Source organism: Carcharhinus amblyrhynchos, chromosome 12, assembly GCF_965287045.1.
Source record: "Carcharhinus amblyrhynchos chromosome 12, sCarAmb.v2.hapA, whole genome shotgun sequence".
In the NCBI taxonomy this organism is placed as follows: Eukaryota; Metazoa; Chordata; class Chondrichthyes; order Carcharhiniformes; family Carcharhinidae; genus Carcharhinus; species Carcharhinus amblyrhynchos.
Window position 1 is genome coordinate 36,498,370 of NC_137335.1, and position 21,579 is coordinate 36,519,948.

The window sequence follows — 21,579 nt, forward strand, 5'->3', positions numbered from 1 at the left end:
TTTTTGCTGCATGAGAAAAGTACTCCCCGGTTTCACTTTTGAATGGCCTAGCTCTAATTTAAATTATGTCCCTTTGGTCTGGACACTTCCACCTGAGGAAATAATTTATCTTCATCTACCCTAGCAAACATATTTAACATTATGAGCAACTCCATTAGATCCAGAACTTTGTGTCCCCAGGAAGACATCACATTGGCGTGATTGAAGATCTGGTCAAGGGGTCAAGATTCAGCAGGGTGGTGGGTTAATAATACTGAAGTGCATGCAATCAAACTCGCAGCGTCATGTTGCAACTGTACACAACTCTGGTGCGGCCGCACTTGGAGTACTGTGTGCAGTTTTGGTCCCCACATTACAGGAAGGATGTGGAGGCTTTGGAGAGGGTGCAGAGGAGGTTTACCAGGATGTTGCCTGGTATGGTGGGGAGGTCCTATGAGGAGAGACTGAGGGATTTGGGGTTGTTTTCGCTGGAAAGAAGGCGGCTAAGAGGGGATCTTATAGAAACATATAAGATGATTAGAGGTTTAGATAGGGTGGATGGTGATAGCCTGTTTCCTCGGATGGAGAAATCTAGCACGAGGGGGCATGGCTTTAAATTAAGGGGGGGGTAGTTATAGGACGGATGTCAGGGGCAGGTTCTTTACCCAGAGGGTGGTGAGGGACTGGAATGCCCTGCCTGCTGCAGTTGTAAATGCGCCTAGTTTGGGGGCGTTTAAGAGATTGGTGGATAGGTTTATGGACGAAAAAGGAGTGGTTTAGATTAGTGGGTCAATGTTTTTTTTTTAAAAATAAGACTGGTCGGCGCAACATTGTGGGCCGAAGGGCCTGTTCCGCGCTGTAATGTTCTATGTTCTATGTTCTAACCCAGGAAATTCAAACTTCCATACTCGAGGGAATACATGTTCATTTATAACTTACTACCCTAAGCCCGATTATCATTCTGGTGAATTTTCTCTGCACCTCATTCAAGGCAGATATATCTTTTCTGAGGTGCAGTGACCAAAACTGAGTGCAGTATTCCAGATGAGGCAGAATGTCAAATTAATGGCCCAAACTTTCCAGCCATTCCTGCCAGCAGGATCTTCTGGTCCCACCGACAGCGAATCTCCACTGCAGGTTTCCTGGTGGTGGGGGTTACATGCAACAAGAAACCCTATTGATTGCGGCAGGATCAGAAGATCCCGCCCCCGCGAAGCACTGTGGGGAGGTATGGAAAATCCCATCCACTGTTTCCAAATTGATAGAAAACTATCCTCAAAATTATGATTAAAATTATCATAAGTGAAAGCAAATAATGTTTTAAGGAGCACCAAGAATTTTGCATATACATCTCCTTCTTTCTTTTGTATAACAAGTTATTTCCCATCTTAAGGGTAGCTAAGCATTAGAAAACTGGCATTTAATTATATTTGAGCAATTATTTAATTTATACCTTTGTCTGAAAAACTTTAATTAAAAAGGAATGTGAAAAGAAACATATTCTACCTTATTTGTCAAAAAAAGTATTCAATCAAAATTAAACTTATCCACTGAGAAACTAATATTAATCTATAAGTTTACAAAACAATTAGAAACCATCATTGCAATATATGACCTTATTGAAAATGATGCCAGAAATCTGAAGACAAATTTCTATATATGCTAAGGTCTTAAATGTTAGAAAGCCAGATTGCTTAATAGCATTTCCATGAAACCAATCTTAAAGGTTACCAATATTTGAAAAAAAATAGTAATGTCAACAATAATCAATTGGATTTGTTAATTCAATAAATTTCAATATATTATTCTTTATTTCTGATTGGAAAAGTAGAAAGCTGTTTAGATCACAAAGACTAAACAGCAACTTACAGTACCTGCTTGGCTGTGACTCCTGGTATGAGTTTAGCTACACTTTCCCAGTTGATAGTCTTGGTCTGAGCTACTCCTAACAAAGAGCGGAGAATCATATCCAACACCAATCCTCGATTCTCATAAAGAAATGGGACACTTACTGAACACGAGTGACTCATCTTGTTTTCTACTAAACTGAGAAAAAGTAGCAATTTAGTTAAAAATTTTAACAAGTACTGTCAGTAGCATCACTAGTTATAACAGGCAGCCCCAGTTGAGCATTTTGGATTTGAGCTTTTAGTTACATTACCAGCTACAAGTTTAAAAAACACTTATATTCTTTGTGTGAGAAGCACTAGTATCTTTTATTAGTGAGTTCATCAACTAGATAATGTACACATAATTAATTTATGGAAATAATTGCGTTGAACTGATAGAATTTCATCTGGAACATTGAAGCTAATTTAGTTAAGTCTACTTACATTGCACTTAGTAGAATGTCAATAAAATTCAAAGCATACAGGGAAAGTGGAAAAAAAAGGTACATTATTATTGGCAAAGCACATAAAAATGCACATACAATGATTTTAATTTGGGGAGGACAGACAAAAGATGCAAATTCTAGCACCAAAAATAGTATGTGCCCTTCCTAGGGCAAATTCTTGACAGTCATTTATTTCTTACAGCAGTTTATTTTTCCATCTTTAGCAAGGAAGGATAAATATCTATACTCATACGCTTTTCTATGGGTCAGTGGGCGGGCAGCGTACCCACTCCCAAATGTCCGTTATGTTGCTTAATGCAGATGTTAGTTGACGTACAGAACTGTTAATTTCCTGCCTTTTATGCAGGTTAACATTCCTCAATACACAACCAAGATCGGGATCTCACCGTATGTATAGGTTCAATTTATTTTCCATCAGAACATCATGTAGCACGTTGATTCACCATCATTTTATATTCTTTGAACCAACAGCTATCCCTTCTTGTTCACCCCCGCCACCCCAACTGCTATAGTTACCTGAATGTTACTTGCTCATTCATCAATATAATCCAACAAAGTATTTAGGTTGACACTGCTGGCAAACAGTATTGATGCATCTGCCAACAATGGCAGGCCTGGCATATATTGTACAGATATGATCAACTACAAAATAATTGTGAGTTTGCTAATCTGTCTATGTGTCACATTGTGATGAGAAGACAGCTGCTTTAAAGTTCAAAACCTTTTTCCAAGATTATAATTTTCAATTATATGAAACATATTTGTAACAGCCTTCATATTAATTTGATCATAAATATTTAGATATCTTCAACATATCAGCATATCATCTTCCTACCATTGCTCATTTCATGTGACTAGACATTTAAACTTTCAGACTTTCCTTGCAGCCACATCAGTTTATATTTCCATTGGCTATTTACAAAGAGTTTCAAACTGTGTTTATCCATAGATATTTAATACATAGGCCAGTCACATACCAGTGTTGGTTCTTTACAATAAGAACTTGTATTTATACAACACTTTTAACATAGTAAAATGGCCCAAGGACCACAACAGTATCATCAGATTAAAATTAAAACCAATTAAAACCAAAATTAAAGCCAAAAACAGATATATTATATAACCAAAGATTTGGTGAAAAAGATAGGTTTTTATCTTGAAGGGAGGAAAGAGGTGGAGAAGTGTGGGAAGAGAATTCTTTATTAGAGAATACTGCAGCTAATCAAAATGCCTTAAGTTCCTCCCCAAGTTTAACTTTCTCTGATTCAAGTGTTTATCCCCTTTTTTTCATTACAATTCAATAATCATTGCCTCAACTACTTCCTGTGGCAAAACATTCTATTCACGCAAGTCCAAGAAATTTTTCCTCAACTCTTTCCTCAATCTTACTGACATAAAAATTAACTCCCAAATCAAATATATCATAATTCCTTATTCACTCTATCAATACCTTCATAACTTTTAATACCATTTCAATCTTTTCTTAGCCTTCTTTGCTCCAATGAAAATGGTCTGTTCACTATAGAGGTTGATGAAGGTAATGCAGAAGATGTTGCATATATGGACATGTAAAAAACATTGATCAAGTGTCACAGAGAACCAGAATGAATATAGAAAGTTCAGAGAGGAAGTGAATAAAGGAATGGGGGACAAAGGCAAATAAGAAAAAAAAAACTGACAGCTAAAGTAAAAGGGAATCCAAGGGCAGGATTTTCCACATCTCCTGTGGCATGTTTTGTGGCAGCTGAGGTGGCCCACCAATGGCCGGCAGCAGGATTTTCTGGTCCCGCTGCTGTCAATGGGGTTTTTCCCTGCCACTGGGAAACCCACAGCAGGGGTTCACAGTCAGCGGCACCAGAATATCCCACCGGAGGGAACAACCGGAAAATACAACCAGAAGTTTCCTATAGACTTATCAATAACAAAACAGTAGTAAAATGAGGAGGGGGCCAATAAGGGCAAAAAGGGGATTTTCACATGGAGGAGGCCTGGCTGAGGTAGTAAGTACTTCGCATCTGTCTTTCAAGGAAGACCATGCTGCCAAAGTCCTAATGAAAGAGGAGGTAATTGAGATATTGGGTAGGCTAAAAATTGATAAAGAAGCATTAGAAATTCTGGCTAAGTCAGCAGGACCAAATCAGGTTCATCCCAACACATTAAGGAAGGAAGGCTGGAAATTGCTGAAGCACTGGCCGTAATCTTCTAATCCTACTTCGGATCACAGAATTCCTCCAATGCAAAAGGAGGCCATTCAGCCCATCGAGACTGCACCTACAACAATCTCACCCAGGCAATATCCACTTAACCCCATGTATTTACCCTGCTAATTCCACCTCACACTAAGGGTCAATTCAGCATGACCAATCAACCTAACCATCTTTGGATTGTGGGAGGAAACTGGAGCACCTGGAAGAAATCTACGCATACATGGGGAGAACATGTAAACTCCACAGTCGCTGAGGCCGGAATTGAATCCAGGTCCCTGATGCTGTGAGGCAGCAGTGTTAAGCATTGTGCTGCCCCAGTGGTGCCAGAGGACTGGAGAATTGCAAATTTGAAAACACTAATTCAAAAGAGGGTACAAATATATGCCAGCAACTACAGGCTTGTCAGTTTAACCTTGGTGGTGGAACAGATTTTAGAAATGATAATCCAGGACAAAATGAACAGCCATGTCGACAATCTTGAACTAACTTGACTGTGTTTTTGATAACTTAACAAAAAGAGCTGATGAGGACAATGTAGTTGATATGTTGCAGTTGGACTTCCAAAAGCTGTTTGATAAAATGCCACAATATATGTTTGACAGCAAGTTGAAGCCAAAGTAACAAAAAAAGATAGTGGCACCATGGATGCGAAGCTGGCTGAGTGAAGTGATGACACAGAGGGAGGTTCCTGCATCAGTTCCTTTATTTTACCCACCACTCTTTTTCATGCCCCCCTTCACTCTCCTATTTTTTTTAAAGTGACCTTGAATTTCTATACTCCTCCAGGCCATCCACTGTTTTGAGCTCCTGGAATCTACTGTAAGCCCCCTTTTTGGTCTGCGTGGATTTCCTCCTGGTGCTCCAGTTTCCTCCAACAGTCCAAAGATGTGCAGGTTAAATAGATTGGCCATGCTAAAAGTTGTCCCTTAGGTGTCCTAGATGTGTGGGTTAGGGGGATGAGTGAGGTAAATACAGGAAGTTATAGGGATATAACCTGGGTAAGATGCTCCGTTGGAGAGTCAGTGCAGACTTGATGGGCCAAACAGACTACTTCTGCACTGTAGGGATTCTATGATTCTAAGTAGCTGCTCCCAGTCCACTATGGCCAGATCCTGACTTATCCTATTAAAATTGGTCTTCGTCTAATTCATAAATCTTATTTCCAGTCACCCAAGGCCGGAATTGAACCTGGCGCCGTAAGGCAGCAGTATTTGAGAAGATGTTTAAAAGTTTGTTAAAGAACTAAACACGATAATCAATACAGTAGAGTGAATAGTTATAATCTGGAATACACTTCCTCAGAATCAGATTCCAAAGGAAAATTTTAAAAGGCAATCTGACACACATTTCCATTCCAATCATCTTCCTGCAACTAGTGGTGCACTAAGGCAGATTTTCATCACTTTCCATAGCTAGCAATTCCTGGAATAGGTCACTAGTCTATCACTGGAAGTTATATCTTCAAGGGCACTGCTCACATCAAGCACTGCTGATCAGGAATCCCTCCCACTCTTACCACCAGCCATGAAATAGCACCATGGCTGACGACAAGAAAGCAGGATCTCCGAAGAAAGGCTCAAAAAAAAATTCACCAAGAAAATGACCCTGAGGAAATCCAGGAAAGAGAGAGTTACACCATCTACAACATTATTAAAGTAGATTCACCCCAACACCAGCACCTCCATTATGGGCTCATTCGTCACTGACATCTCCCAGCACATCGGGCCAGGCGGGAAGCCTTGATTGCTGTTGAGTTCTTCAGCAAACTTTTAAACGACTCCTGATCAGCAGTGCTTCATGTGAGCAGTGCTCCTGAAAATATAACCTCCAGTGACAGACTAGTGACCTGTTCCAGGAATTGCTAGCTGTGGTGGAGGAAAAAAATCATAAAGATGGATACTTGGCATAAAATAGCTGCACAACACATGAAGGGTTGAAAGACATTAAGAAGGCACTGACTTCTAATGCAGACAGCTACTTGAAAATTTAAACACGCAGGACAGACAGTTATTTGAATTGTTGTTCGTCCATCATCATTGATGAGGACCTCGACACCATTAGTCATTTTGAGGCTGGTTGCAGTGTGTCCAAAGATGACTGATCAGGCCAATTCGGGCATGGAATGTCCCGGCACATATTGGACAGACTTGCGTAGACACTGTAATTGTTGTGCTGGTGGCTCCGGAATTGCACAGCTCACGCTTAAGTTGTGCTTCAGCAATACATCTTACTTCGTGAGCTTGACGGCCTTTGAGGACGAGGCAGTGCCAGGTAGGGCGGTTTTGTGCCAGTGTTTCCCAGGTGGTCGTGTCCATGTCAAGTGACTTCAGGGAGACTTTGAGAGTGTCTTTGAAACGTTTCTTCTGCCCTCCATGTGAGCGTTTTCCAGCAGAGAGTTCCCCCAAAAAGGAGCTGCTTGGGTATGCGCTCGTGTGACATAAGAGCACAGACCCGGTGGGCAGGTTACCAGCAATGTGTGGACTGATGGTAGACTTGCTCTAGAGAGAACTTCAGTGTCTGGTACTTTGTCTAGCCATAGGATGCATAATATTCCGCGAAGACGAGTCATGTGGAAATGATTGCGCTGTCTTGCATGCCTTCGATACACAGTCCATGTTTCATAGGCATACAGGAGGGTAGTGTGTACCATGGCACAGTAGACCTTCAGTTTTGTTGCTGGGCTGATTCCTCGATGTTCCCATACAGTGAAGCGCAGTCTACCAAAAGCAGAACTTGCCTTTGCTATGCTGCAGTTAACTTCTGCATCAATAGTCACTGCTTGGGAGAGGGTGCTGCCAGGATAAGTGAACTGGTCCACTGCCTGTAGTTTCTGCCCTTTGATTACGATTGTGGATTCTGTGTATGGTGCATGAGGAGCAGGCTGGTGAATGTTGATGGTGAGTCCAAAGGTTGTCACAAGCCATGGAAAATTTGTCCATACTGACTTGCATCTCTAGCTCTGAGCCAGCATACAGGGTGCAGTCATCAGCAAAGAGGAAATCTCTCAGAACAGTCTCTTTCACTTTGGTAATAGCTTGAAGTCTCCGCAGGCTGAAAAGCTTCCCATCCATTCTGTACTTGAGGCTGATTCCAGCAACACTGTCCTGGAAGGCATCATTCAGCGTGGCAGTAAACAGTGACCACACAGTCCTGTTTGACGCCACTAGTGACTAGGAATGCCTCAGAGGATTCTCCACCATCCAGTACTCTGGCCATCATGGAACTGGCGTACCATCTGAATGAATTTGGGGGGGGGCAGCCAAACTTTGACATGATCCTCCACAGGCCTGGTTGGCGTACAATATCAAAGGCTTTCGCGAGGTCAACAAAGATTTGCTGAGCTCACGATTCTGCTCCTGACACTTCTCCTGAAGTTGGCACACAGCAAAAATCATGTCAGTCGTCCCCAACCTTTGCAGAAGCCACACTGTGACTCTGGAAGCAGGCCCAGCTCCAGATGAGTGACCAGATGATTTAGTAGGACTCGTGCGAAGATTTTTCCTGCGATGGAGAGCAGCGAGATTCCTCGGTGGTTGTCATATACTTGCCAATTGCCCTTCCTCTTGTAGACTTGTACGATGGAAGCATCTTTAAGTTCCTGAGGAGTGGATCCTTGCTTCCAAAAGGACTGGAATAACTCGGTGAGCTTCTCGATAAGTGCAGGACCAGCAGCTTTATAGATCTCTGCAGATATGGCATCTGCCCCTGAAGCTCTGCCACTGGATAGCTGGCTGACAGCTTTCATGAATTCGGCTACTACCGGTGCGTCATCCATGGCGCTGTTGATATCAACCTGGGGAATCCTGTCTATCGCCTCATCGTTAATAGATGACGGTCGGTTGAGGATGGCTTCAAAGTGTTCAGCCCATCTCTGCAGGATCTGAGCTTTCTCTGTAACAAGAGTTGTACCATCTGTACTCAGGAGGAGTAACTCCCGAAAGATTGAGGTCCATACAGAGTGTTGAGGGCTTCATAGAACCGTTTCAAGTAATTTCTGTCAGCATATCCCTGTACTTCATCTGCCTTGGCGCTCAGCCAGGCATTCTGCATTTTACATAGTTTATTCTGGACTGTCCTGCGAGCACTGATAAAAGCATTTTTCTTGGCAGCTGAAGATGGGTCATTCTGACAGGCCTGATGAAGACAGTGCTTTTCAACAAGTAAAGCCTGTATCTCCTCATCATTCTATCAAACCAATTTTGCTACTTGTGGGTGGAGGGCCCAAGCGTCTACAGCGCAGATGTATGGATAGCATCCCTGAAGTATTCCCAGTCATCCTCAGAGTTGCGTGCGAGGTGTAGGTCAGCAAGCTTGATTTCTAAGTCTTCAGCCAGTGCTGAAGCTATGCTGGGGTTCTTTAGCTTGGCCGCATTGATTCTTTTCATAACCTTGCTTCCTTGTGGTCGCCTCTTGGGTCTGATGCGGAGCCTCATTTTGGGGACAATGAGCCTGTAATCTGTCCAGCAGTCAGCACTACACATGGCCTTGTTACTCTGACATCCTGCCTGAATTTGAATTAAACATACAGGGAACAAATACTGCAGGAAGCTAGGCATCTTAAAGATAAAGACAGTCCTGGGACAATGGGGTTTGATAGAGAGATTAGCCATGAATGGGAATGGGAATACATAAATGCAGGAAAATCAATTAATATATGAATAGACCAAAACTAAGTAATTGATAAAGAGGAAATTATCCATTCATGGAACAATGCGATATTAAAATGCTCATGTCTGTATCTGTCTATAACAATGTGTTAAACGATCGTTCACCTACTTGATTACAACGATGTGTAAGTGATGTTCGGTCCACCTATTGTGTAAAAGTTATAAAGATGGACCGCTCCTATTGTATTATTGAGGGAAGGTAGTTGCCCAGTACTGCGGAGTGCCAGTGCCTTTTCTGCACAAAGCTTCGTTAAATAGAACTATTATTGCACCCCCAGTCTGACTCCGAGATGGTAATTTCCCACAACGTAGCTATGGAAAGTGAAGAAAATCTGCCTTAGTGCACGACTAGTTACAGGAAGATAATTGGAATGGAAATGTGTGTCAAATTGCCTTTTAAAATTTTCCTTTGGAATCTGATTCTGAGGAAGTGTATTCCAGATTGTAACTATTCTCTCTACTTGTACTGATTATCCTGTTTAGCTCTTTAGCAAACTTTTAAGTGGCAGACCATTAGCTCCCAGGAGACCCAGAGCACTGTGCACCTGCTGCTGCCCAGGTCAAGTATGCTGTGTTAGTGGGGACAAAGGCAGTGACCAAGTACACCAGCTCCAAATAAAACCATGTCACATAGTGAAAATTATACCACCATCCACTGTCGTAGGCTTACAGACTCAACCTGTTTGATCATATTATGAATGCACCTTCCCTGACCATCAAGTCCTGGGGTGAGACTTGATTCTGGAGCTTCTGGCTTAGAGGCAGGAACACTACCAACTGTACCACAAGACCTCTAGACATGTATTTGAAGAGAACTAATTGAGTGTTATGGGAAAATGAGTGTAAGATTAATTTTGGCAGTTCTTTCAAAGAGCTGCCACAGACATTTTATAAGTTTAAGTTTATTTATTAGTCACAAGTAAGGCTTACGTTAACACTGCAATGAAATTACTGTGAAATTACCCTAGTTGCCACAATCTGGTGCCTGTTTGGGTAAATACACCTAACAGGTACAGACGGATGTGATTGAATGGCTTCCTTCTATGATTCCAATTATTTTATTTCATGTATTTTCTCATAAGTATAGTTTCCATCTCTGGCATCATTTTGGCCATTCTTTTACATTCTCTGTGCCTTAATATCCTTTTTCTAATGGGCCCCTAAAACATGTGCTCTAACCATGGCTGAGCTACAGACTACCTTTTTATTTTTGTAGTCTTTACCTCTACTCCATTCAAAACTATGTGCTAAATTACTAGAAAACATAGCAAGCTGCTATATTCAAATTTGGTAAAAAGTTAGGATTCTAAATTTTATCATTCTACATAACACAATATATATCATCATTGAACTCATAATTTAGAAACATGGACTAATAATCCAGAGAACACAAGTTAAAAAATGCCACTTTTTTTTAAAGTTGAACTCGGTTTAAAAATCTGGAAAGAAAAAGTTGCTATCAGTAAATGTGATCAAGAAGCTGTTGGATCCTCAAATATCCAACTGGTTAACTCACATCCTTTAAGGAAAGAAACCTACTTGCTCTGGCCTTAAAGTGATTCCAGTCATACACTAATTTGTTTACTCTTAACTAACATCTGATAATGATCTGGGTGTATGTGGGCAGACATCAGGTCAGGAATGAGCTCAATTTATGAAGCATGTAACATCCTGGGCTTTATCAGAGTACAAACACAAATAAGTCAGGTTAAACCTCTATAAAATCCTAGTTCAACTTCAACCAGAGTATTGCTCTAGTCTGGACACTACACTTTTAGGAAGGATATGCAGCATTTGAAAAAATTCACAAGAATGGTTCCAAGGATGAGGAACTTCGGTTGCAAAGATAGATTGGAGAAGTTGGGAGTTTTCTTCTTGGAGAAGGTCAAGAGATTTGATAGAGGTATTCAAAATCACAAGCAGCCTTGGACAGAGTATATGGGTGAAATGGTGCAAGGATCATGAATGAGAGGGCACAGATGAGGCAACTGGCAAAAGAAGCAAAAGCAACATGTGGGAAAACTTCGTGAAGTGGTTAGGATCTGGAATGCACTAAGTGTATGGAAGAGGCAAGGTCAATTAAGGCTTTCAAAAAGGAATTGAATCAGTATCTGAAACAGAAAATAAATTGCATGTAATATGGAGAAGACGGGGAGTGGCACTATGAGTTGCTCTTTCAGGAATCTGCTGACACGATAGGCCAAATGGTCTCCTTGAATGCTTAACTATTTGATTATGAGATTCATGGTGTTCAGAAACTTGAAATTGTATTTTTATTTATTCGAGGTCCATACGCATACATATGATCACATTTACCCTGTTTTCTTACAATTAAAATGTATTTGCTCAAGCAGCAGTTTATTTTATATATACACACACAACTATATTTTGCAGTCTTACAAATAGTTGGCTATAAAACATCGTCTTGCTAAGACTAATTGAATATAACTTATTCGACCTCACGAAGACGCAAACATTCCATTAGTAGGATTTAAACCAAACACCTGGATTACTGCAGTCTTACTGAAGTTCGATTGTAGAATTCAACCATCAGTTTTACATCCAATTTCAATATCTGTCCGAGTCAACCAGTACCTGACCTAGAGGCGTCGTTCCCTTTCCCTCGACAACAGTGCCTTAAAGCAGCAACGAATAGTAAACCACTCACTAGATTTCTGCCCGTTCTTCCGGTTGGTACTGCAGTGGATATACCGGCTGCAGAGCCCCCACCACACTGCGCTCCGCTAAATTCGCATTGGTGCCTTTAGAATTGTTTTCAAGGGGTGGAAACGGGGAAACACCGCATCTTTCTCATGTAAACTACCCGGTTCCAGCCATTACCCCTGGCACAGCTCCACCCTCCATTGAATCACAACAACCTCCAAAGCCGGGACAGGTGGAGCAACTTGCCCCTGTGGCTGACATCGCTCACAACCAATCGGCACGCTGCTTCAGGCTGGCAGCCAGGAGCTCGGGTACGGGTTCGTCCAATCGGGGTGGGCAGACTGGAGCTGCCCGGGCAGCCTCGGAGCAGCACGAGGAGACTCGAACAGCCTCGGGGCGGCTCGGGCAACTTCGGAGCGGCACGAGGAGACTCGAACTGCCTCGGGGCGGCTCGGGCAGCCTCGGAACGGCACGAGGAGACTCGAACTGCCTCGGGGCGGCATGAGAAGACTCGGGCAGCCTCGGAGCGGCTCAACCTCCGCCCTCAGAGCGGAGCCGCAGTGCAGCAAGACCTGCGTCCGCGTAACCTGGCAACCGGGCTGTTGTTAGGCTGCGAAAGGAGCTCGCTACCGGAATAGGCCACGATTTACACAGAAATCCCAATTAACTATTCTATTTAAAGCTGCCGCCTTCCAAGGTAAAAGAAAACCTATCTGTAGAAAGTTCTCCCATACAAAGCAGTGTTTGAGGAAACCCTTCGGGGATCTCTCAACTCCCACAGGCGCTCAGGCAAAATGTCAAAGGATTCGTTAATCGTGTGTCGTTGTCAACGGTCATACCTTGGTACTAATTTCTAATGTTCGCTTTTACGTCCTATGTATCTTATAACTTATAGACCTCACAGTGTAAGTTTTATCGAATATGGTTATGATAGTAAAACCGCGCCGCTTCGTTCTCACCCGTCTTTTGTTTACAGTTTATCTGCTTCATCTTTCGTCCGAAGCAGCAGCCGCTGACTGGAGAGCGAGCGCCCACCGCGCGTGCGCACACGCGCTTGCATGCAGCCAGAGCCGTGCCAATAGCGCCTCAAGTTCATTCATGGGCACCACACTCACAGGACTGGTGTTGCATTTTTTTTGCGAGTCGAAGAGTCATTTACAGCGCAGAAGGAGACCATTCAGCCCGTCAAGTCTACGTCGACTCTCCACAGAGCAATACAGTCGTAGAGGTTTACAGTATGGAAACAGACCTTTCAGCCCAACTTGTCTATGCTGCCCTTTTTTTTAAACCCCTAAGCTAATCCCAATTGCCCGCATTTGGCCCATATCCCTCTATACTCCATCTTATCCATGTAACTGTCTAAATGCTTTTTAAAAAGACAAAATTGTAACCCGCCTCTACTACTACCTCTGGCAGCTTGTTCCAGGCACTCACCACCTTATGTGTGAAAAAATTGTCTCTCAAGACCCTTTTGTAACTCTCCCCTCTCACCTTAAACCTATGCCCTCTAGTTTTAGAGTCCCCTACCTTTGGGAAAAGATATTTACTCGCTATCTTGTCTATGCCCCTCATTATTTTATAGATCTCTATAAGATCACCCATAAGCCTCCTACACTCCAGGGAAAGAAGTCCCAATCTTCCCCAGTTTCCTCCATATGGCTTCTCCTAGTCCAGCAAGATTATTTCCTTCAAGCACCCATCTGATTTCCTTTTGAAAGCATTGATTGCTTTTGCATCCTCCAATCTCATGGGCAACAAGTGCCAGGCATTACCACTCGCTGCATAAAAATGTTGTTCCTTACATTGCCCCAGGCAATGGGACATTCTAAGTGGTGTAACATTCACACCACACAAGTGCCTTGCAGACAATTACCATCTTCAGCAAGAAAGAATCTAACCATCTTCCCAGCAGCATTTTCATCACTGAACCCCCCATTATTAGCATTGTGGGGGTAATAATTAATCAAAAACTTAACTGGACCAGCCATATAAATACTGAGACTACAAGAGCAGGTTAGAGGCTGAGAATTCTGCAGCAAGTAATTCACCTCTTAACTCCCCAAAACCAATCCATTCAAGGCACACGTCAGGCATTTGATGGAACACACCACACCTGTCTAGATGAGTTTAGCTCCAAAAGCTCTAAAGAAGCTCAACACCATCCAAGAGAAAGCAGCCCACTTGAGGAATATCCCATCCACCATCTTAAACATTCACTCCCTCAACCACTGGCTCAGTGCCAGCAGTGTGTACCATCTACAAGATACAGTGCAGCAACTTGTCAAGGTTTCTTTGACATAATGAATAAGGGACGTAGATACATGGAACATCACCACCTGCAGTTTCCCTGCAAGTCACACACCATCTGGACTTGGAACAGTATTGCTATTCCTTCGCTGTTACTGGATCAAAATCCGGGTGCTCCCTTCATTACAGCATGATGGATATACCGATATCATATGGACTGCAGTGTTAAGAAGGCAGCTCACCATCACCTTATCAAGGACAATTAAGAATGAGAAATAAATGCTGGCCATACCAGCAAAGTTAAATATCCTATTAATCGAAAAAAATTTAATCCAGAATGATACTTATAGTTTGGAAGAAGGCAATGGAAGCACATATCTTCTATCACTGCAGATACTTCTAAAACATTTTACTATAGTCAAGTTAATTATGTAAAAAATTGAGATAAATTTGAAGTTTGGATTTGTAGCCAAATGGCAAAATACATATACAAGTTAATACTAATTAGTCAGTGAAACAAAACTTTGAATCAAAGTCAGCCATTTTGGTTTACACCACATTGGGCAGCATGGTGACACAATCATCAGTGCTGCTGCGTCACAGCGCCAGGGACCCTGGTTCGATTCCCAGCTTGGGTCACTGTCTGTGTGGAGTTTGCACGTTCTCCCTGTGTCTATAGGTTTCCTCCAGATGCCCTGGTTTCGTCCCACAGTCCAAAGATGTGTGGGTTAGATTGGCTATGCCAAATTGCTCCATAGTGTCAGGGGGTCTAGTTAGGGTAAATGCATGGGGTTATGTAGATAGGGCCTGAGTGCAATTGTGATTGGTGCAGATTTGATGGGCCAAATAGCCTCCTTCTGCGCTGTAGGTATTCTATGATTCGTGTTAAGATGTTAGTTGCAGCTTAGCTAGTAGCACAATTGCCTCTGAGTCAGAGACACCACTCCAGGAATTGGAGCACAAAAATTAAACCTCAGCATTGCAGCATTCTTCTTCCTGCAGCACCCCACCCGCCCCGGTCATGCTGAAACTTTATTTCATATCAGGTATCCTGTCTGCTGTACGTAAAGAAATATTTTGCACTACTACAGAATCTTTCACAACTCAGACCACCCTTTACATTTAACAATATTATGTTTCAATGTAATTACTGATTTAATTGCAAAGAAAGTAGCAACTAACTCACCTGAAAGGTGGCACCACTGGCAATGAAGTATTGCAACTCTGGTATTGCACCAAAATGTTAGACAAGATTGATTACATGCTCAAGTCACTTAGCAGGGCTTCAATTCAAAAACCCCTGACCTCAGAGTGAAGATACTATCTCTGAGATAAGAGTGACACCTGTACACATATTCAGATATAAAACTATTTGTACCAATTAGACATGTAATAGTAGTTGACATCCTGATTGAAAATAGGTAGATGATCCAGTTAAATATGACTTAGTGATAAATTTGTGGTATGTGCCTCAAAGAGACTGAAATGACAGGTACAATTGTATAGAACACTGATGATGCTACATGGACTGCAATGGTTCAAGAAAAGTAAGAAGTCTCACAACACCAAATTAAAGTCCAACATGTTTATTTGGTAGTACAAGCCACAAGCTTTCAGAGCGCTGCTCCTTCATCTGGTAAGTGGGAGTTCTGTTCACGAACAGGACACATAAAGACACAAACTCAATTTACAAAATAGTGGTTGGAATGCAAGTCTGTACAGGTAATCAAGTCTTAAACGTACTGGCAATGTGAGTGGAGAGAGAGTTAAGCACAGTTTAAAGAGATGTGTATAGTCTCCAGCCAGGACAGTTAGTGAGATTTTGAAAACCCAGGCAAGTTGTGGGAGTTACAGATAGTGTGACATGAACCCAAGATCCTGGTTGAGACTGTCCTCACGTGTGCGGAAGTTGGCTATCAGTTTCTGCTTAGCGATTCTGTGTTGTCGTATGTCATGAAGGCCGCCTTGGAGAACGCTTACTCAAAGATCAGGGGCTGAATGCCTGTGACTGCTGAAGTGTTCCCCAACAGGAAAAGAACACTCTTGCCTGGTGATTGTCGAATGGTGTTCATTCATCTGTTGTCGTAGCGTCTGCATAGAAATCATAGAAACCCTACCATGTAGAAAGAGGCCATTTGGCCCATCGAGTCTGCACCGACCACAATCCCGCCCAGGTCCTACCCCCATATCCCTACACACTTACCCGCTAATCCCTCTAACCTACACATCTCAGGACACTAAGGGGCAATTTTAGCATGGCCAATCAATCTAACCTGCACATCTTTGGACTCTGGGAGGAAACCAGAGCACCCAGAGGAAACTCACTTTCACGCAGACGCAGGGAGAATGTGCAAACTCCACACAGTCAGTGATCCAAGCTGGGAATCGAGCCCAGGCACCGAGACCTGTGAAGCAGCAGTGCTAGCCACTACTACTGTGCTGCTCAGAATGGTCTCCCCAACAAACCATGCCTTGTCCCCTATGGACAAGCCCTCTGTATACACAGGATCTGCTCAGATGAGGAGGATCGGAACAAACACCTCCAGATGCTGAAAGATGCCCTCATAAGAACAGGATATGGCGCTTGACTCATTGATCAACGGTTCTGACGCACCACAGCGAAAAACCGCACTGACCTCCTCAGAAGACGGACATGGGACACGGCAGACAGAGTATCCTTCGTCATCCAGTACTTCCCCAGAGCAGAGAAGCTAAGATAAGACATCTCCGGAACCTTCAACATGTCATCGAAGAAGACGAACATGTCGCCAAGGCCATCCCCACACCCCCACTTCTTGCCATCAAACAACCACACAACCTCAAACAGATCTTTGTCTGCAGCAAAGTGCCCAGCCTTCAGGAGAACAGTGACCACGACACCACACAACCATGCCACAGCAACCTCTACATCAACAGGGAAGAAGTGGAAATGGTTGCGAGCATCAAGTTTCTAGGTGTCAAATCACCAACAACCAGTCCTGGTTCCTCCATGCCGATGCTATAGTTAAGAAAGCCCAGTAATACGTCCACTTTCTCAGGAAGCTAAGGAAATTTGCCATGTCCGCTACAACTCTCACCAACTTTTGCAGATGTTTCATAGAAAACATCCTTTCTGGTTGTATCACAGCTTGGTATAGCTCCTGTTCTGTCCAAGGCTACAAGAGACTACAAACAGTCGTAAATGAAGCCCAGTCCATCATGCAAACCAGTCTCCCTTCCATTGATTCTGTGTATACTTCCCACTGCCTTGGAAAAGCAGCCACCATAATCAATGACTCCACACACCCTGGACGTACTCTCTTCCAACTTCTTCCATCAAGAAAAAGATTAAAAAATCTGACACCACATACCAACTGGCTCAAGAACAGCTTCTTCCCTGCTGCCATCAGACTTTTGAATGTACCTATCTTATATTAAGTTGATTTTTATTATATCAGAACTATGACTATAATACTACATTTTGCACCTTTTGTTCTTTAGATATGTGTGTTGTGTTGGTATAGTGCGCAAGAAACAATACTTTTCACTGTATGCTTATACATATGGCAATAGTAAATCAAATCAGAATCAAATCCTGTTAATCCATCACCCTTCTGCTTGCTTACATACATTGGCTGCCAGGCTGGCAACACATGGGGACTAATGTATGTGTCCTGCAATGGCAACTATTTCACCTCCATAAAACTGTCTGACCTATCCGTGTTCTACCAGTCTGCATGTGAAATCCTCCTTCATGACTTTGTCACCTCCGGATTCAACTATTCCAATGCTCTCTGGCCAGCCTATCACCTGCCTTAACTTAAGCTGATCTAAACTCTGCTGTCTATACCTTATGCCGCAGGAAGATCTTTGCACCCTTTATCCCTAATTTTCTCTGACCTACATTAGCTCCCAGGTCCCTGATGCCTCTTGTTCATTCCCCCTACCCATAGCTCCCTCATTGGGCTATTCTTCAGTTACCTAGACCCCACTCAGTGGAATTTGTTCCCTGAACCCCTCCACTTTTCCACCTCCATGTCCTCCTGTGGCCCTCATAATCCACCTCATCAACCAAGGTTTTGTAATCCCTTCTAGTATTTCAATGTTTGCCTCAGTGTTCATTTTTCCCTTACTTCTTTGTGTAGTGCCTTGGACATTCATTTTATTTTAAAGGCACGATATAATTGCAGATTCCAGAGTGATGCATTTGGATCATGGTAATTTCAAGTATATACACATATTCATATAAATGGTATGCCAGGTTACATTATAATGGCTGTGAACCAAGCCAGCCTCATAGTGTATATAAATTTGAAGGTTTGTGATCAGTTACATTTAGAAAAAACAAATGGGATGTCAGAACATACAGCCAGAACAGTGAAATACATAACCAGAATAACTAGAGATAAATACATGTCCCCATCTCAGCCCCATCATGTGTTTTGTACTCAATTTTGCCCCATATGTGGTAAGATGTCTAGGCCCTAGATTGAGGCCTCCAGATTAACACCAAGTCTTGGTTGTGACGGCAGACCAAAGGAACTGCAACTTGTTTCATTGGAGAAACATAAATGCATGGCTGTATGACACAGCTCTTCAAAAGTAAGAAAGGAATAGCTCTTTTTTGGATGGATAAGATATTTCAGCCAGATAGAGGGAGATAGTCTAAGCAACATTTCAAAGAAGAAGACATGGAGGCAATGTCAACACTGAGCAGTAGTTCTAATCATTGATTCCTGGAACAGATTGCCATGGATTGTGATGGTTACAGATTTGCTGTTTCTAGTTTACAAAGGAAACTGGATGAGTTCCTCTGAATAGAAGAAATCTTGAATCATAGAAGGTAGCTGTGTCTTGCAATGATTTAGATTATCAGTTAAGATAGTAACATGGAGTTTATTTGATTGCTTTCAGAGGGTTTTTTTTAAAATCCTCTCTCCCAGGAGATTGTGTGACTGGGTTGATTGATGGTGCACATATGCTGTACCATGTCTGGATGGAATGGGAATGCGGCCTTTCCTCGTTTTTTTTACCATATGTTTGTAAACCATTGGTTCATAATTAATCACCCCATCGCTCAATAGTGAGGTATATGCAAACTGTCAAAACATTAAGGCAACACATTATTGTTCATTTTTAACCTCACTGACAAGAAGCATCTAAACCAACTAAGCAATTTAATATCAAGCATCTCAAAGATCTAAACATCTAATTAGAACTCTGTGACAACATTGCAGCCACATTAAGGACAAAGTGTACCCCAGAAAATATTGATACTGAGCAGAGAATTTCTAGTGGCAAGATGAATCACACTCCAGCAGCAATTTTTCAAGAAAAGACTCGTTCAATAAATATAATGCAGACCCACCTTCCCTGAATCCCCTCCTCCCCCGCCCCACACACACAGTAAAAGAAACTAAGAAGGGTGTCAGGAATTTTTTTTATACATTCATGAGATATGGGCATCATTGGCTGGGCCAGCAATTATTGTCCATCCCTGGGGGCATTTACGAGTCAACCACATTGCTATGGGTCTGGAATCACATGTAGTCCAGACAAGGTAAGATTTCCTTCCCTACAGAACATTAGTGAACCGGATGGGTTTTACAACAATCGATAATGGTTTCATGGTCATCACTAGACTTTTAATTCCAGATTTTTTATTAAATTCAAATTTCACTATCTGCTGTGGTAGAATTCAAACAGGATTCAAGCATTATCCTGGATCTCTGGATTGCTAGTATACCACCACCGCCTCCCACTAAATGATGAAGAACGAAAAAGCATCTAGACCGGGCGGAATAAATGTGTGTGTTAGTTACACACCTACATATGGTTTTTGATGAAAGCCTAGAGGCATTGTGGTTTCTTTGAATCTTGAAAGTATATCCATCGTTATGAGATACAAAGGTATTAATGTGGTAGGCATCATGGCATCACCATCTGCTTGTTGGGTAAGATGCTGAAGGGCAGTTGGTACCCAAGAAATTGTACCCCCAACATGAAATAGTTTTGTGAAAGAAGCTTAGTAATTTTGGGAAGGAGAATGTTTTAATTCGCAGTGAAGTAATTAATTCTATCAAAAACTTTATTACAAAGAAAATAATATTTATTTGTTTTCCCCTTCTTTGAGCTTGGCTAACAAACTATTTCCTTTAAATGGGTAGATCTGAATGTCAGCTGTCCTCAGTAAAATCTGCCCCTCTGGATGAAAGTGTAAACCGTAACTACTGAAGCAGTAGTCACCCCATCATCCATTTTATAGTAAGTTAAATATGTATGTGTGTTGTCTAATTAAAGCAATCAATACCTTTGTTAACACAGAGTAAAGTTTTATGACTAGCTAGGAATGAAATGTTTATTTAAAATTTGGTAGTTATAGTTATTTTCTATTCATTATTGGCTTGATTCTCTTGCAAACTAGGAAGAAATAATAAAAAATTACATTACTCCTTCATTATCATCTAGGCGCTAAATGTCTAACATCAAAACTAAAATGCTGAGGATTAAAGGAGGAGCAATGCAACCAGTTGAAAACCTGACACACAACAGCCTAGCTTCAGGACCTGATGTATTGATCAAAGAACCTCCGGATTTTACAGGCATAACTGGTATGGCCGTGTCCATTCCAGAAGCAAAATCATTAACCATACATTTTGATGCTGTTAAAATACAAAAGTTGGGGCGATCAAGGAAAATTAACTTTGGAGGACAAAAACATGACATTTCTGCCAAGGATGCCTCAATTAAAGTAAGATTAAATTCTCTTAATATCTTGACTTATTAACAATATCATCTTTATGCCTACAATGTTTAGATTTACTCCTGTTCTATGCTGCCTGATCAGTATTTCCCAGCATTTCTTCCCTTCTTGAAAATTTGCTCCTGTTTCTCTTTTACTTTTTCAACTATTATTATACCTGTGCTTTCCAAAGTTATGAAAGCTGCTACTAACTCTCAAATTATTTATCATATTAAAGATGTGCCCTCATTCTATAGTGCTTGGTTGTTCCAAAGCTCCTTGCAGCAAATTAAATACTTTTGAAGTGTCACCGTCACCACTAATACAATATAGAACACTTAACACCAGTTTGCACACACCAAGGTCCCCCAAGTGGGAATCTCATAATGACATGACAATCTTCTTTTAATAATGTCAGTTGAGGGATACCTATTGGTCTGGAAGCTGGGAAGAATACCCCTTCTGTTCTTTGGAATAGTACCGTGTAATCTTTTACATTTATCTAAGGTGACAGATGTGCTTTTGGTTTAACATCTCATTTGACAATACAACACTCAGTGATTATCAGCTTAGCATTTGTATCCAAATCTCTGGAGTGGAATTTGAATGCATAACTTCCTAACTCAAGATGTGAAAATACTAACACTGAAACACCACTTAACATGATTGGCCTGCAACTTCCATGGAGTGGCAGTCAGGGTTGGATTGCCACTCTGCTCCTACTCACTTACTTAAAGT

The 21,579-nt window shown here is 41.9% G+C and overlaps 2 protein-coding genes across 10 annotated transcripts in view; one reads left to right on the plus strand and one right to left on the minus strand.

The window, feature by feature from the left end:
- sanbr (SANT and BTB domain regulator of CSR) overlaps nt 1–12,914 on the minus strand; it is a 139,232-nt gene extending 126,318 nt beyond the window's left edge. For 4 of the 9 annotated variants that reach the window (XR_013888264.1, XM_080200375.1, XM_080200371.1 and 1 more), the window contains exons 1-2: nt 12,833–12,895; nt 1,854–2,020 (exon numbers count right to left, since the gene is read on the minus strand). Coding sequence is in view for 5 of the 9 variants with exons in the window: in XM_080200375.1 (XP_080056501.1) it covers nt 1,854–2,020; nt 12,833–12,863 (198 nt within the window). In the remaining 4 variants the exon portion in view is untranslated. Of the gene's footprint in view, nt 1–1,853; nt 2,026–11,877; nt 12,107–12,832 lie in introns of those variants that run through there. The other 5 variants (XM_080200374.1, XM_080200373.1, XM_080200376.1 and 2 more) reach the window with 5 other exon arrangements.
- LOC145350917 (uncharacterized) overlaps nt 12,461–21,579 on the plus strand; it is a 37,531-nt gene continuing 28,412 nt past the window's right edge. The window contains exons 1-2 of the mRNA XM_080200381.1: nt 12,461–12,570; nt 20,568–20,850. Of these exons, the coding sequence (XP_080056507.1) occupies nt 20,575–20,850 (276 nt within the window). The 5' untranslated portion in view covers nt 12,461–12,570; nt 20,568–20,574. The remainder of the gene's footprint in view (nt 12,571–20,567; nt 20,851–21,579) is intronic.